This window comes from Dryobates pubescens, chromosome 25 (assembly GCF_014839835.1).
Source record: "Dryobates pubescens isolate bDryPub1 chromosome 25, bDryPub1.pri, whole genome shotgun sequence".
Lineage (NCBI taxonomy): Eukaryota > Metazoa > Chordata > Aves > Piciformes > Picidae > Dryobates > Dryobates pubescens.
Window position 1 is genome coordinate 6,870,757 of NC_071636.1, and position 17,407 is coordinate 6,888,163.

Genomic DNA, 17,407 nt, shown 5'->3' on the forward strand with positions numbered 1-17,407 from the left:
CCAGAGTCGTCTCCCTCCGCCGCTGTCGTCGTCGTTACGGCGTCCTTAGCGTCATCTCCTTACGTCATCACGTCGCCAGCGTAACCCCGCCGGGGTCAGAGGGGAAAGGTGCGGGAGGCGGAAGCGGCGCTTCATCTCCTTTGGCCTCTTCGGAGTGCAGTGGCGGCGGAGGCCCGCGGTGCCCGGGCCCATGAGCGTGTCTCTGGTGGTGATCCGGCTGGAGCTGGCCGAGCACTCGCCGCTGCCCGCGGGCTTCGCTTACAGCGCGGTTGGTGAGTCTCTCCGGTCCCGTCCCGTTTCTTCCCCACCGGGGGCTTGCGCACGGCTGTGGGTCTGCGCTGTCCGTTGTGGCGGGGGAGGGAGTTGGGCTTTGGCCGCGGGCTCCAGGCACCCGGGGAGAGGTCGGGATCGACGTCTTGGTCCTGACAGTGGGTTCCCCCGTACCGGAGCTTCGCTCCCAGCACCTTGTCCCAAAGTGTCTTTCTTGCTGCGCAGCTCCGGAGATGGCTGCGGAGGGTACCGGGGCGACCCCGGCTGCTGTGCCGGCTTGTTTGGAGGGGAAAGGCCCCGGGGAGCGGGCGGCCATCCTCCACCAGCACCTCGGCCGCAGGGAAATGACCGACGTGATAATTGAGACCATTCAGCCGCGACCAGGTACTGGCCTCGGACAGGAAAATGCTGGGGGTTGGGTTGCCCACCCTGCTTTTGTGGTGGCCATTTGTGGAAGGGGAGCCGGGCCTTTCTCAGGCGCTGGCCCCACCAGTGGAGGCTGTTTGTCAGTGTGGGAATGCTGGAGGTGCTTCTGGGTTTGTGGGGCTTGGGTCAGTCACACAGTTTGGAAAACACGTAGGGAAGTTCAGGAATGTATGTTGGGATCTGGGTAGAAGATCTGGATAGTGCTGGCGTACGTTTTCCACCCTGTGAGGGTTTGGTTTATCTTGGGCTGTGTCATGAGCAAGGACTTTGCTTGCCAGCTTTGCTGCTATGTAGCTATGACACAATTCAGGTGTTTAAGTTCCCTAGTAGGAAATGCCTGCTCCACAACTCCCTGAAAAGAGGTTGTAATGAGGTGGGGATTGGTCTCTTCCCAAGTAACTAGTGATAGGATGCAAGGAAATGGCCTCAAGTTGTTCTAGGGAAGGTTTAGATTGATATTAGTAAACGTTTCTTTATCAAAAGAGTGGTAAAGGCCTGGTCTAGGCTGTTCAGGGCAGTGATGGAGTCTGTCCCTGGAGATGTCCAAAAAAACATGTAGATATGGCACTTTAGGACACAGTTTAGTGGGCATGGTGGTGTTGGGTTGATGGTTGGACTGGGTCTTAGAGATCTTTTCCAACCTTAACGATTTTATGATTCTATAAAAGAAGCTTAAAGATGGAAGCACCAAATCTTGTCAAACATCCAAGCTGCCATCTGAGTGGCACAGGAGGAGCAGGTTGCTCGTCACCCCTCCTCAGCAAATCTCTCCCAGTTGCTTGATGGAGTCTGTTGGGATTTCACTGGGTATGGTGCAAAACTTGCCTGGCTCGATCCACAGCGCTGGGGTCCTGCCAGGGGCTCACACTGGGTGTCTGGCAGCTCTGGAGCTTCCCCTGGGACAACAGAGACGAGAAGTATCTCATTCTGCTGCTTTTTAGGGTTGCAATTTGAGTTGCAGGGGTGCAGATTTTAAACATCCAGAATGTGCTTGGGGAGCAGCAGACGTTTCTGATGCACCATTAGTAATGAGCAAACTTTTGATTTGCAAAAGATGAAACTAAAGCTGCCGTGGAAGGGAGAAAATCTTCAGAGGCTGCGTCTGCTGAGGACAAAAATAAACACGATGATCAAAGCAAAGAGCATGAGGTTGCTCCAGACTCTCCATCAAAGCAGCTCCCTGACCAGATCTCCTTCTTCAGTGGGAACCCCTCGGTTGAAATCGTTCATGGCATCATGCACCTGTACAAAACAAAGTAAGAATGCTTGGCTAATCCTAGCTCTAGTGGGTGCAGCGCTCCCGAGGGATGCCACCACCCGGAAGGGTGAGTCTGGCACCCCAGGGCTGTGGCTGCTGAGCTGGGATAAACAGGAAGGGTGACTTGTACTGGGAGGGCAGACTTAGCCTTGTCTTAATGGTGGAGCTGCAGGCTGGCCTGGGTCCTCCAGCAGCGAGTGAGAGGGCTTGTCCCCAAGGGGGTGAGAGTGCGAGACAAGTGCAGCTTCCTGAAAAATGGTTTTTGAAAGCAGCTTTTTGGTGAATCCCACAGCTAAGTGGGGGTCTCTAGGATCCTGGCAGCAGGCCTGAGGAGCTGAGGCAGGAGTTTGTTTCAGGGATTGCAATTCCACACCGTTGCTCTATAATTGTGTGAGAACTTCCATTTTGAATCTTCCTGAAAGGTGTCAGGAGACAGAAATCTATTTGAAATAGCCTATTCTGGGAATAGTTCTGAGCATTGTGCTTGTTGGTATGGAAAACCAGGTGTCAAAGCACTGCTGACAAAGCCATCCTTTATTGGAGCTTCCCAGTTTAATCCTTTGTGACAGGGCAACAGCTTCATGTGGTTGACACATCCCCCAAGCCCTTGCTTTTCTTGCTTGATACTTACAAATGTGCAAAAGAGGGTTAAGACTGGCAACAAAGTTCCTGTAGTAACTGTGGCTGCTGGAGGGGTGGTGTGTCCAGCTCTGCCTTTGTCCTCTGTGGAGCAAGATGATGTTGTGTCACTGTTGCCTTGCCAGCAAGATGACCTCGTTAAAAGAAGACGTGAGGCGCAGTGCCATGCTGTGTATCCTCACGGTCCCTGCCACAATGACCAGCCATGACCTCATGAAGTTTGTGGCCTCCTTCTATGAAGTAATTGAGCACATGAAAATCATCAGAGATTCCACTCCAAACCAGTACATGGTGCTGATAAAGTTTAGCTCACAGGTAAGAGCTGGAAGTCCCTTTGCTCTAGAAGGGGCTGTGCTGTCAAACGGAGCTGCTTTTTGGAAGAGCTGTCTGGCTTCACTGGCCAGCTCTTAGCCAAGCTTGCACTTTACCCTTGGAAAAACACTCCTGACCTATTGCCCAGAGCTTTCCCAGGGATGATGACTGGGGTTAGTCCCACACCTTGACCTGGAGGCAAGCGTCTGCCATGTTCCAGCTCCAATATTTCCTGTTGGATATTGTAAAATAGCAGAGATACACATTCTCTGTTATCTATGTTGTACTCTGAGGAACAGAAAGGGTGAGGGGCAAGAGGATTGGGCCAGACTCTTGTCAGTGGTGGCCTGTGACAGGGCAAGGGGCACAAAATGGAGCCCAGGAGGTTCCATCTGGACAGGAGGAGAAACTTCTTTGCTGTGAAGGTGTTGGAGCCCTACAGCAGGCTGCCCAGAGAGGTTGTGGAGTCTCCTGGACATTGTTATCCCGGTCAGCCTGCTGTGGGTGACTCTGCTTTAGCCAGGGGGTTGGAGTGGATGATCTCCAGAGGTCCCTGCCAGTTCCTGTGTGGACCCTCTCACTGATTCCTTCTCTTCTCCCAGCTGCAAGTGATCTATTTTGAGGTTGGGGGAGAGGTTTCTCCAAGCCTTGAATCCTGTGAGGCATTTCCCATAACCGTTGTGCAGATGCAGTATTTTTGTGTGGTTCTTGCCGTTTGCAGTAGTTGCAAAGGTGCAGTCTGTATGTTGCTGTATCAGATTACCTGGGCAGATACCTAGTGCTGAACAGCCTTGCAGCAAATCATAAACTTCTGCTCAACTCACCCTGAAATTCCTGTTTCTTAGGAAACTCCCTGAAGGCTTGTTCCTCAGTGACCCTTAATGGCTGGGTCTGCAGGCAGCAAAAACCAAATCTCAAGGGCTTTAATGCTTCTGGCTGGAGCAGCCAGGAATATGGCATTCAGCTAATTTGCCTCAATCTGGGAAGAGAAAGGGTTTGGGGAGGTGACTGAGTAATCAACAGGTTTTGTTTTGGTTCTGCCTCTTTGCCAGTGACTCCAGGCACAGTTCAGAGCACGTCTGAATTGTAAGCAGTGGAATGCATCCTTTCCCACAGTGAGATTATTCCTTTCCCTGACACTGGTATCAGTGACCTGCAATGTGGCCCTTTTAAACTTTTTTGCAGTGACCAAATTTGCTTTGCAAAGGCACTGAAATTGCTGACAAAGGGCAAAGCAGATGCTGAAGGGAAATCCTCCAGCATTCCTGTGGAGTGCTTAGTACCAGAGTAGCTGTCACTGCTCTGAACTTCACTTCTTGTCTTCAAGGGGTAACACCAAGCCCTGTGCCAAGATGCAATGCCTGCTGGCAGTAGCTGGCTGCCTGAAACATCTCTGGTATTACAGGGCTTGGTGAAGGGGAGAAGAGGGAAGACAGCAGGTTTTTCCTCCTCTTTCTTGGTTGTAGCAGCTGTGAGTTTGCTGTCTGTAACTGGCTGCCTTTGTTCTGCACGCAGGCCGATGCAGACAGCTTTTACATGGCCTGCAATGGCCGGCAGTTCAACTCCATCGAGGAGGATGTCTGCCAGCTGGTGTATGTGGAGAGGGCTGAGGTCTTCAAATCAGAAGATGTAAGTTTTGTTTGCTTGGTTTTCCTGCTCTTTGCAGAACTTAAACTGTGTTATTTGGGCAGAGTGGTGCAAGAACTGCTTAATTGCATCAGCCCAAACCCTGGTCCCCCTTCCAGGGCTAATTGTGCGAGTTTGTTTGGTGGCTTCATGGGGCTTTGTGCCTCACCACTGCAGCATCTCTGATGTAAACCTGCTGTGGGTGGTGGATCCAGTGAATGCTGAAAACAGAATGGGCTGGTTGCAGATGCAGCAGCCGTGCTGAGCCTGTGCTGTGATGATTCTGGCTGCGTGGTGGATAAGCTGGAAGAGGGGAGATCTAGACTGGAGATTATGAAGAAATTCTTTACAGTGAGGGTGGTGGGACGCTGGAAGAGGTTGCCCAGGGAGCTTATGGATGCCCCTTCCCTGGAGGTGTTTAAGGCCAGGGTGGATGGGGGCCTTGATCAACCTGGTGTTTCTGCTCATGGCAGGGGGGTTGGAGCTAGATGATCTTTAGGGTCCCTTCCAAGCCAAACCATTCTATGATCTCTTTATATGTATATATGTGTGTGTGTGTGTGTGTGTATAAATCTCTAAGCACTGTGTAGATTCACAGGGTTACCTTGCAGTGTTTTTGTACCCTGGTGCCAGTACTTATGGGAGAGAAGTTTGGCTCTTTCTGAAGTTACGGTGCTGAGAAGGTGCTGAGCAATTTGCTTGTTCTTTTAAAGGGGGCCAGCCTGCCTGTGATGGATCTGACAGAGCTGCCCAAGTGCACAGTGTGCCTAGAGAGGATGGATGAGTCTGTGAACGGGATCCTCACCACACTGTGCAACCACAGCTTTCATAGCCAGTGTCTGCAGCGGTGGGAGGACACCACGTAAGAGGCTTCTCTTTATTTCCCTATCTGAAACCCTGTTTGAGTGTGGTGGTTACGTGCTGGTGAGACTGGCTCTGCTTATCAGAGTGTGGGGGCAGGAATTACAGCAAGTTCTAGTGCTCTCTTTTTCTTTTTTTTTTTTTTCCTCATTAAGGAACTCCCAGAGTGAAATCTAACCACCAAAAATAGTTTAACCATGTTTCCCTGCTAAGGCAGGAGGGGAGTTGTAGAGTAATGCTGATTATTTTAAGATAGTGTAGGATAAAAATTCTGGGGTGAACAGCATTGGGTGCCCACACAGCCCTGATTCACTCAGTCTTGAGAGTCTGTTTGGTCATTTTTTCCTTCAAGACAGCTGAGGCTGTGAGACCTGCATGCCTGGCTGGAGCTTGGGAGCACTGCAGCCTTGCTTCTTTACTTAGATGCTGGGAGAGGATGAAGAAGAGCTGGACAAGAGCAGCTGTGCAGGGGGACAGGACTGGAAAGTGAGACAGGAGGGATGGTGGGAAAGGAAGGTCTGATGATAAGATCGCTCAGTGAATTGGGAAGGGGAGGCAGCTGCTGCAGACCAGCTGTACTATTTAAGGTGGTCATGGGCTGAGTGATGGGACACTGTGTCATTGTCACTCTGTCCTTAAAGTAGCTCTTCTTTTTGCTAGTGCTGTCCCTTTGCTGTTCTTGCTCTTACCATCCTTCTCATCCCTGTGGATGGGGATTTTGGTGTGTCTGAGCTTCTGCCTGGCACCCAGGTGCTGGTGTTGGTTGTGCATATTTGGACTCTGCTGTTTTCACTGCACATCAGGCAGCCAGATACTGCAGCAAAAGGGCTGCTAATCCTCACTCTGTTCTCTTCTCTGTCACTGCTACCCCTCACTGCCTGATTCTTTGATGGACTGTGAGGAAAATTGTAACCCTCTGTATATCATTTGTAAATCAAAGAAACAGCACCTCTGTAAGATGAATCCACATCACAGATTTGTGGCTATTCAGGTTTATGGGCTGCTTTGCCCAGGTTAAATGTGAAGCAGTGGAGCTTAGCCAGTGTAGAGCAAGATCCAAAACAGCACTTAAATATGTAATACACAACTGAAGCAGGACTGAAGTTCCCAGTCCAGGAGAGTGATAAAAGAAAATCCCTGACCACAGCGCTTAGGCGCCAGGGAGGCTATAAGTGCCTGAGTTTGTGTAGAGCTGACTGCAATCCAGTTGTCTCTTCCCTTTGAATATTTCTGTAGCTTATCCAGCAGCTAATGAAAAATACATAAACAGTCTTGGAAACAGGATGCACAACCTCAGTTATACCATTTCCCAGCTGAGCTTCTAGTGATTAGGGGCTGGACAAAGGTTCCTTCTGGTCTGGGGTCTTTCTGGCAGCGCAGTGGTTTCAAAAGAAATCACAGCAGGGTGTTTGCTACTGATTGATTTAGGGTACAGCTATGGGATGTTCTTCCTGGAAGGGTTCAGACTGAATCCATTTGGGTTGAGTAAAAATAGAAGCCTCTCTTCATCTCCTTAGGGTTGTGTTATGTGCTGAGGTGTTTGCAAAGTGTTGTTACCGCCCTCAGTCACTCGGCTGTCCTCAGCAGCTTGTAGTTACAGCTTCCTTCCACAACAGCGTGTAGCTGCTGCAGAAACCCTGCAGGTAATGGAGAGCTGCAGCTGTCAGTTGGCAGCAGCCCGGAGTAGCAGCCTCTAGAGATGTGTAAGATATCTACAAGTGCTTCTTGTAGCGTTTATGGCTGAGGCAGGGAAGAGTTTCTTGAGCTCTGTCATGACTTTTTTTTGCTTACAGGCAGAGGCTGACATTGCTGGCAGCCCCACTGATGCTCTTGGTTGCAGATGTTCTTTACACCTGGACTGCAGCAAAACCAGATCAAGCTGAGAATGTGCAATGGCTTTGGAAGAACTGTTCTTTGTTCTTCTGTCACTTACTGGCTGGAAAATGGCAGCCTGGTGTGGAATGGAGGCAAATTTGATTGGGGGAATGTGAACTTAGAGATGTGCAGTTGGACGCTCCCCATACATGCACAAGACATTTACTTGGAGCTCTCTGACTCTCTTTTTAATTACTGTAATACTAGGATAGAGCTCCTTGTGTCTCATCATGATGCTTATTGCCCTCCAGGTGTCCTGTCTGCAGATACTGCCAAACACCTGAGCCAGTGGAAGAGAACAAGTGTTTTGAGTGTGGAGTTCAAGAAGTAAGTAGGTGTGTGAATGCTGAGTGAGATCTAGACTAGATCTGACTGCACAACTGCTCAGGTTGCTTTTTGGGGTTCATTCTGTGCCTGCTTTCAGGCCGATTTTAGCAGGCAGTCTGCTTTCCTTTTGAGATGGAAATAGTACTGGGAAGGGGCCTTACCTCCCAGGACAAATCTTTCACATTCTTAGACAGAAGTTAGCTATAAGCTGAGCAGAGTGTGATGATGGTCACTAAACTGACACTCAGCTTGGTGGTTCCCTCTAGTCTGTGCTCTTTAGAGTTCTGCTGAGGTGCCTCTTAGTCAAGGCTTCTATCCATGCTTGTGACCCATCCACATGCCCAGTGCCTACAGGCTTGTAATTGGCTCCAATGAACAGGTACCTCCTTCTCTTCAGCTTTCCAGCTAGGAAGGCTTCAAAGGAGGGAGAAAAGCAAACGCTGTTTTCTGAGGAAGGGGCTGGATGTACAGGCTGTTGGTGTCAGATCACGCTTCTCAGAGCCCCCATACCTCCCCTTGACAGTGTTGTATGTACAGAGCTTTCTCCCTCTGTTGACAGAACCTCTGGATCTGTTTGATATGTGGGCACATAGGCTGCGGGCGCTACGTGAGCCGCCACGCTTACAAGCACTTCGAGGAGACCCAGCACACCTATGCCATGCAGCTGACCAACCACAGAGTCTGGGACTATGCTGGAGGTAAGTGCTGTGTCCTCCTCTCTTGCAGGATGACCTTGCTTGTCAAATGGCTTCCAGGACCCTTTAGTATGAGTACTTGTGGTTGAGTGTGCTTGGAGATTAAGGGGTTTGTCGCTGTACTAATACCTTGTCTTTTGGGAACATCCATCTCCTCTCTAATAGCAGTTTTTGTGGTTCTGTAGCAGATGGAGGAGGGAGAACATGATTCTGTAATGACCCAGGACAGTCCTGTAGTCTCTGTGGAATGTGTTTGTTACTCCCTCTCCATCAATTTGCCCTGAGGAATGGGAATGGGCTGTTGTAATAAATATCCTGTAAGGTGTCTGTGTGAAGTCTGCTAAATAACAAATACATCTGATGTTGGCTTCCTGCCTTGCTAATGTGCTGTTGCAGCAGTCTGCATGGTTAATTGTGCTGCATAAAGTATTTCCACTGGTGTCAACCTGGGTGTTCTTCAGCTCCAACTCCCTCTGCTTGGATTTTCTCTCTTCAGATAACTATGTGCATCGACTGGTTGCGAGTAAAACCGACGGGAAGATCGTTCAGTATGAGTGTGAGGGAGATATGTGTCAGGAAGAGAAAATTGATGCCTTACAATTAGAGGTAAATATTTGGGCTCGTTGGGCTCTGCATTGTGCTGCTGTAGGGAAACGTTTCCAATCCAGATACAACAGGACAATTACATCAGCTTATGCAGCAGACCTGCTCCCTGCGTGTAGGCAATCATCTTCAGGCAGAAGCAGGATGTTTTTACTGCTTTTATTTATTATATTTTTTTTTTTTTTTAATTCTTCCTGGCTCTGCAGAGCCAATGCAGCTAAGTGTAAGCTGGCTGCAGCTTCATCCTGTGTTCAATGTTGATTGAAGATGAGCTGGTTACTCCGCTGCAAACAGTCCGGTCACTGGAGAGAGAAATGGGTCTGAATGCCCAGATCCCTTCACCAGACCCTTGCTGGTGGCTCTGTGACTTGGCTTGAGTGCCAGGATGTGTGTGGAGCTGTCATTTTGAGTAGTTCAGCTTGTAAACTGTACAAGAATGTGGGGATCCATAGCTGTATGCTTGCTTTGGCTATCAAGGAAAGCCAATGGACTCATCTGGTGCCAGCCCTGTTCTGCTTCCTTCTGAACGGCTAAGGAGTTTATTTTGTTGTGCCTGTTGGCCAGCTTCTCCTGTTCTTAACTAGAAGGGTAAAGGAGAGAAACTCAAAATTACTGCTCCACTGAGCCAGATACACTGCAGCATCATTCCAGCTGCATTAGACACAAGGGTATCTGAGGAGGAACAGCTGACAGAGACCAGATTTTACAAGCTTATTTCTGAAAGAAATATTTGGTTGCTCTTCTGTGAATTTTCTGAATAACATTTAGATGCTAAACCAGCTATTTTTAACCCATTTCTTTTCCCAGGAGGTTGGTGCCTAAAGTATGTAAGACTTCTCTACCTAGCTTATGAGAGCTCAATGTTTCTAGAGAGAATGAATTTGGCAGTGTGTTTTGGTGCTCGGATATTACTGAGAGCCTCCAAGGCTTTTTGCACATGTGGCAAATGCCTAATTTGGTGCTTATTAGCCTGTTGACAAGAAATTACCACATTTTCCAACCTTCTCATAACTTACTTGCAGAAGAGGGGATGTAAGGCATATATCCTTGTGCAGCTGACAAAATCACATTGGAATGTGCCACACGTTTTGGAGAACAGGAATTGTGAATAGTCAGAGCTCGAGGAGGCCTTCCCAGAGATGTCCTTACCCTTCTGTCTTGAGTTTTGGGCTGGGAATGAAGAAATCAGCAACTCAGCCTTTTGGATCTCAAACTCTCATGCCAGGGATGCTTCATTTTCCTGTGGAGTGTAAAACTTGTAGGGATTTATTGCTATTGCAGTGAAAAATTGGTTTCCTCTTGGGGAAAAAATTAACAGACTTGGCATGATACTGGGTATGATTTGGTGGAGCTTCCTTCATCTTTGCTGTTGTGCTGCAAAGGCTTTCCTTGTCTTCACAAAAACCCAGGGATTTGGGTTTTGAAATCAAATTGATGAAACATATCTACTGGGTATGCACATTGCACCTGTGTTCAGAATGTCCTGTATGCTCAATTTCCTCTGATTAAATTGATTTGTGTATCAGAGTCCTTTTGGGCTTCTTAATCAGCAGAGCCACCCTCAGAGCGAAGCTGACTGCTTGGTGTTTGTCTCCTGTGTTTGCAGTACTCCTATCTGCTGACAAGCCAGCTGGAATCCCAGAGAATCTACTGGGAGAACAAGATTGTCCGAATAGAAAAGGACACCGCTGAAGAGGTGAGCTCTGCTCTGGGCACGTGTGAAGCTCTGCTCAAACAGGGCCCTGGCCACTGTTCCATTAAGTGGGAGATCCTACAATAGCTTTGCTTGGAAGAGACCTTAAAGATCATCAAGTCCAAGCATTAATCCAGCACTGCCAGGTCACCACTCAACCATGGCCATCAGCACCACATCTCCATGGCTTTGAAACCCCTGCAGGGATGGGGTCTCCACCACCACCATAGGCGGCCTGGGCAAGGGCTTGACAACCCTTTTGGGGAAGAAATTTTTTCTAATATCCAAGCTAAACCTCCCCTGGCACAGTTTGAGGCTGTTTCCTCTCATCCTATCACTTGTTCCTGGGGAGAAGAGACCGACACCCAACCTCCTTTCAGGGAGTTGTAGAGAGCCAGGTGGTCTCCCTTCAGCCTCCTTTTCTCCTGGCTGAACAACTCCAATTGCCTCAGCTGCTCCTCACAAGGCTTGTGCTCTAGACCCTTCAACAGCTTTGTTGCTTTTCTCTGGACACACTCCAGCAGTTGTGTGACCTTCCTGGAGTGAGGGGCTCAAAACTGAACCCAGTTCATTTGCAGTGGAGCTGTCTGGTCTCTAACACAGCCTGAATGTTGCACGCTGTGGCCTCCTCGTGCAGCCTGTTTCCCTGCCAGCCGAGAAAATTGGCTCCAAGATGTATCCCTTATCTTGATGCTCAGATCTAGCAATTTGCTGCTCAGTGGTGCAGAAGTAGGTAGATTGCCACCTAGATTGAAGGTTGATTTAAATGTGCTGCTGAGGAAACTGCAGCAGTGGAGAAAACAAGTCGGTGCTGCTGCAGGATCCCTGCTTGCCGCTGCCATCCGTCTCACGCTGACGGCCATCTCTGGGGAAGGTTAGTGTAGCATAGACAATATGACTTTAATTTGCTCAGCAGCAGAAAGTGGAAGCTGTCTTTCTGCTCCAAATGCATATTGATTTGCCCTTTCTTTTTGATCCCCTCTCTCTCCTCATCACCCTCTGGGAGAAGTTGAGAATCTCCTCCTATGAAGCATCCTGGAGGCAGGACTGCTTCAAAATGTCACGAGCAAAAAATCCTGGGAGGATATTTTAATGCTTTTCATTCTACCTAGAGCCTTTCAACTAGGTTTAAAGTGAGGCAGGATTTAGGGCTGAGTCCTGAACTGAACTTTCCACATGACTTCTAATTAACTAGTTAGTATCTGTGGTTAAGTAGCATCATAAATGTGGAAATTTTGGCTGTAGAAATAGTGGTCATTGACCTTGGTCTAAAGAACAGTCCCAGAAATCCTGTGGAGGGCCCTATAAAAGGAAAAGGTAAAGCCAAAAATTCTCTTGCACATAGAATCATAGAACTGTTGAGGTTGGGAGAGATCTTTGAGATCATCAAGTCCAGCCACTCACCTGGAGCTCACAATCCCATCACTGCTGCTGAGCCACTACCACTAAACCACATCCCTCAGTACCTCATCCATGAGTCTTTCAAATACCTCCAGGGATGGTGACTCCTTCTCCTCCCTGGGCAGCCTGGTCCAATGCCTGAGAACCCTTTCCAGGAAGAACTTTTTCCTAATATCCAACCTGAACCTCCTTTGATACAACTTGAGGCTGTTTCCTCTTGTCCTGTCACTTGCTGCATGTGGGAAGAGACCAACCCTACCTCGTTCCAACCTCCTTTCCGAGTTGTAGAGAGTCATGAAGTCTTCCCTGAGCCTCCCCCTCTGAACCCTAATGACTAGACAGCCCCAGTTCCCTCAGCCATTCCTCACAAGATGTGTTCAAGGCCCTTCATCAGCTTTGTTGCCCTTCTCTGGACTCATTCCAGCCCCTCAATGTCCTTTGTATAGTGAGGGGCCCAAAACTGAACCCAGTAGTTGAGTGTGGCCTCACCAGTGCTGAGTGGAGGGGGACAATCACATCCCTAGACATGACTAGTAAACATTAGGCATGACTAGGAAACATGAGCCATGAAGCAACTTCAAAGTGGAAGGGCTATGATACATGCCCCACATGTGCTTTGGTGTATAAAAATCCTTCCAGCTTTATTGGTGGCACTTGCTCTGCATAAGCCCTGCCTGGCTCAGTTCCACCATGCAGTGTGTTCCATTATCAGCACTCGGGCTCCTTCCCCAAATGAGCCATCAGCTGCATAAACACTCAGTGATTAAGGCTGGAAGGCTTCAAACCTGCTCTGCATTGACTCTGGCATCAGTGAAGGCACCATGTGTGCTGACACTGACATTTATCCAGATTGCTCCTCCTGGAAAACATTTTTCCTTTGAATTTCCACCTCCACTACACGCAAACACGGTTTTGACCCTAATAAAGAGAAAACAAGACAGGAGATTTAGAGGTGGAAATACTTCTGGTAGAGGTTTGGATACATTCTGAGCAGTGCCTAGAGAAGGAGAGCTTGGTTCTCCTCAGCTTCAGCAGTGTGGAGCTGTGTGAAGCAGAGAGGAAGAGGAAGCCAATGTACTGTGTTTCTGTTTGCGTTTTGCATGAGTAAGATATTCGTGTCAGTAGGTCACTGCCTTAGCAAGCTGCTGAGTCAGTGCTGAGCAAAGGGGCACGTTGAGTTTTCAGACTTTGACCATATTTATTGGAGCTTTAGTTTAAAATTAGCAAAAGCTCAGCATTGTAAAGCCTTTGGGTGGAAATTTCACTGTGCAGATAGAACCTGAGCAAATGGCTAAAGGAATCCTAGAATGGTTTGGGCTGGAAGGCACCTTAAAGATCATCTAGTACCAACCCCCCAGCCATGGGCAGGGGCATCTTCCACTAGACCAGATTGCTCAAGGCCCTCCCCAACCTGGCCTTCAACACCTCCAGGGAGGGGGCATCCACCTCCCATCCAACCTCCACAGGCAGCCTGTTCCTGTGCTTGGCTGCAATCAGTAAGATGTTAAGGATCTGTAGCAGCTTTTGTTTGAGTGGGGTCCCTGGCACAGATCTGCTGCCGGGGTTGCTCTTCTGTGTGAGCAGCTTCCACGGCATCGTGGTTCCTCTTTGGGGGTACTGCAGAGGGTCTCCATGAAAATGAAGCCTCCACTCCACACTGGGTCTAAGTTCTTGGTCAAAGTCTAGAAGGCAGTGCAGAAAATCGAGTGGCATCCTGAAAGTGCAGAGGACTTTGCTCCCTTTGAGACGGCTGTGTGTTTGTTTTTACAGATTAACAACATGAAGACCAAATTTAAAGAGACCATTGAGAAGTGTGACAGTCTGGAACAGAGGCTGAATGACTTGCTGAAAGAAAAGCAGTCTGTGGAGAGGAAGTGGGTACCGCTGCCAGGTTTAGCTCCGTGCAGCCATTACAGCTCCCTGTGCCGACATCCAAAATGGAAAAGACAAAAAAAAAAAGAAAGAAAGAAAGAAAGGAAAAAAAAAATCCTGCTATTCCTGGGCAATTTGGAGCTATTTAAACTGTTACCCTGAGAGTGCAGCTCGTGTTAAAAAAAGCTCTAGTTTCTGTAGGTGTTCACAAACGGGAAGTGCCTGTGGAGTGGAACGCAGCTTTTGGGCTCTTGGCTCTTTCGACGCGGTTCGGCGTATTTAGCATTCAGTGATCCTTCCTCTGCCTGCTCAGGAGTAGATGCCAGCCTGTTTGGCTATTGGCAGATACATCCAGAGGGAAGAAAAGCAGCTCAGTGGAGGCATCTCGCCCAGCACAGAGGGAAATGCAGATCATGGGAGGTGCCGAAATGAAAGATACTGAGCACGGGGAGTGTGCAGATCAGTCTAGTGTGATCCTAGGTGGGATTAAATGCTCTACTCCTCCCAGCCCAACAGACCCCAGCAGTGCTGATTCTCCAGCAGTCCTGGAACCCAGCCTAGTGAGCTGTGGTCCATGCAGCTCACTTTGCTGAAGGGAAAGGCGTCTGTGTATGATGCAAATGAACTTTAAGCTGACTTACTAGGAGCAGGGAGGCATCATCTGTGAAACATGAGGCTACTGATGTCCTTGGGGGAGCATCTTGCTTCTGAGTGAAGTGGTCTCTTCAAGGTCTTGTACTCAGAGAGTGGCAGGATCTATCATCTGAGGATCCTTGACTGCCCTTATCTCTCTCAGGTTCCCACATAATCTGTGCCCTTTCTGTCACCTGTTCCGTAAGTTGCACTCATTCAAGGTTACAGTCCATGCTCCTCAACACACCCTTCCTGTTACCTGCACTGCTGGCATATGGTGCAAGATGGAATTCCCTAACTTGAAAGAAGGGATTCTCCCAGGTTATGCAACTTGAGGGACAAGGGAAGGGATTCTGCTTCCCAACATCCTGTTCCATATGCAGGTAACACCACGCAGGCAATGGGTGCTCAAAAATCTTAAGCTGGGTAAAGAAAATCCTGGGAGGATTTCAGAGTCCTCTTGTGTTGCTTCCCCTTGCCAAAAAAGCAAATTCCAAGTTGTCTTGGTGGGGCTGAGGACAGCTGGGGGTCAGTTGCCGTAAGGATTAGGAATCAAAAGGATGCAGTAGTGTGACCTCAGTGCAGTGCTGTCCTCACTTGCGCTTCTCTTCGTCAGGTGTTCCCAGCTGAACAACAAAGTGGCTAAACTGTCCAACGAGCTGAAGGAGGAGCAAGAACTGAATAAGTGTTTGCGAGCAAATCAAGCCTTGCTTCAGAACAAACTGAAGGAGGAGGAGAGGGTGTTGAAGGAAACCTGTGAGCAGAAGGACCTGCAGATCTCCGAGATCCAGGAGCAGTTGCGGGATGTCATGTTCTACCTAGAGACACAACAGAAAATCAATCACCTCCCGGCCGAGACCCGACAGGAGATTCAGGAAGGACAGATCAACATTGCAGTGGCATCTTCTGCCAGCTCCTCAGCAGGCAGCACGGGAAAACCTTCTTCCAGGAGAGGCCGTGGCAAGAGAGGCAAATGAAGATCAGAGTGCCCTGCTCCCACTCTGAAACTGGCCGTGCTGCTGCAAGGCCGGGCTCGCCTCACGGGACTCCGGCTGGGAACACCCAGTTCACTAAAGCTCAGCTAGAAATTTGTCTTCAGAGCTGCTCATAAAACTGGCTGCCAGTTACTGGAGGTGTCTGTGGTATTTAAAAGCATTTCACTGCACTATTTAGCTCTTTTTTAGGCAGATCTTAATGGCCATTTTGCCTTCCTACCTATCCAAAGCCCCTCCTGTCATGCGTTTGACTTTCTCCTTGGAGAGTGTGCTGGTTTGGGTGGGTGTGTTCATGTTCACTGTTGCATTCCCTGCTGGGATACAATAGAGTAGGCTAGGCCCAGTGTGGAAGGCTTTCCCAGTTCTTCTGGATTAAAAGCATTTGAAGGTAAAGTGATTTTATTTAATGAAGAGTGTCAGTTAGGTTACACACATCTCCATTTAGTATGTGCAGTTCTGATGCTGCAGAACTGCTAGTACAAGAGTAGAACTGTAGTTTGGAAGTAGAAAGGAGTGAGGTGTGGAAAACAAACCATCTTGGTGGTGCAAGAAGCTTGAACAAGTCCTAAAGGCTGGTAATGCAGGATATTAAAGGCTTCAAGGGATTATCTCTTTCTTCAGTTTAAAGATAGCCTTTGCAAGGCCAGTGCTTGCAGCCTTTGGGGCAGAAAACATGGAAGTTTGGTATTCTGGCCATTATTTATTTTACAGGTATTTCTACAAAGACTGGTCCAGGTTGTGTATTAACAGTGTTCTGATTATCCTGGAGCAGGGTGTGGGTGCATTCCTGCTGTGAGCTGCACTGGAGATGTGTTGGGATAAGCTCCAGTGCTGCTCTCCTGAGAATGAGGTGAGGAGAATGACTAATATGGTGTTTGAAACACTCTTCTCCTTCGTTCATGGCTGCAACCAGCCTTGGCCAGGCTGCTGTGCCAAGCTCTGTGGCAGAGCTGGGCACACGCTTCCCTACCACCAGACCCTTGCCACTAGATGTGGCCATTTCCAGTTCCTGGGATCACTTGGCACTACCTTTTCTGCTCTGGAACGTGGCTCTGTCCAGAATCTCAGCTGGCAAGGCTTTCCTGTTACTGGCCCCAAAGGTATGCAGACCCTGGAAGGGAAAATTGTGGGCAAATAGGTTTTTTTTTTGTTGCTTCTCATTTAGACTCGCTGCTCTGGGAGTGGGAAGAATTTTGCCTCTCCTGGTTGCTGTGTTGAGCTCAGCAATCTGAGAATTTAGAAGTTAATTCTTTATTACAAGTGGCTGGGGAAGTCCTGCAGTTGTGTTTTCAGATCACAGTATGATCCTTTTTTTTTTCCTGTTGTTCAAACTAGGAACAGCCTTGATCTTAGTCTGTCACACTGAAAACACAGCTCTGACTTACCAGCTCCAAACTGGAACAAAGCAAGCAAGCAATCCATCCTTTATTGCTGGAAGCTGTTCTTCTGGGTCAGTTGAAAGGAGTAAGTTTCAATAAACAGACTGACTCTGGGAAGGTAGGTTGTTACAGTCTGCTTCCTGACTTCACGGACTGGAAGTGTTCAACTTACTCACTTTGAAATACAGGGCACTCATTAGTGCACTCATTGCATCCACTGCTTGGGTTTGGAGCTCAGCCCCAGTCACCTGGAACTTCTACCTTTTCTAACTTTGTAGCATGAATGTACACTAACTCTTTTCTAGTGTGTGGATTGTACAACCAGGCCTCTGCCTTCTGTAAATGATTCTAAGGACCTAGAGATGTCCGAGGCGGCTTGCTCTCCTATAGAAACTATTTTATTTAAGAGATATTTTTACACCATCTAAGATCCTCTGACCTTTTGCTGAAAGCTTGCTTTGTGTAGGACACTAAGATGCTGTACTGTATCTTGGAATTCATTTTCAAAAAATGTGATGGAAAATTAAACCAGCGTTGCAGGG

At 48.5% G+C, this 17,407-nt stretch overlaps 1 protein-coding gene across 1 annotated transcript; it reads left to right on the forward strand.

Annotated features, from left to right (window-relative positions):
• Window positions 1-107: 107 nt before the first annotated feature.
• On the forward strand, window positions 108-17,407 carry BRAP (BRCA1 associated protein). The gene is made up of 12 exons (XM_009909613.2): window positions 108-272; window positions 496-654; window positions 1,751-1,952; window positions 2,719-2,908; window positions 4,421-4,534; window positions 5,245-5,393; window positions 7,519-7,594; window positions 8,154-8,292; window positions 8,786-8,895; window positions 10,499-10,588; window positions 13,757-13,860; window positions 15,108-17,407. Exons 1-12 carry the CDS (start codon window positions 191-193, stop codon window positions 15,466-15,468), a joined length of 1,776 nt encoding a protein of 591 aa, XP_009907915.2. The 5' UTR covers window positions 108-190; the 3' UTR covers window positions 15,469-17,407.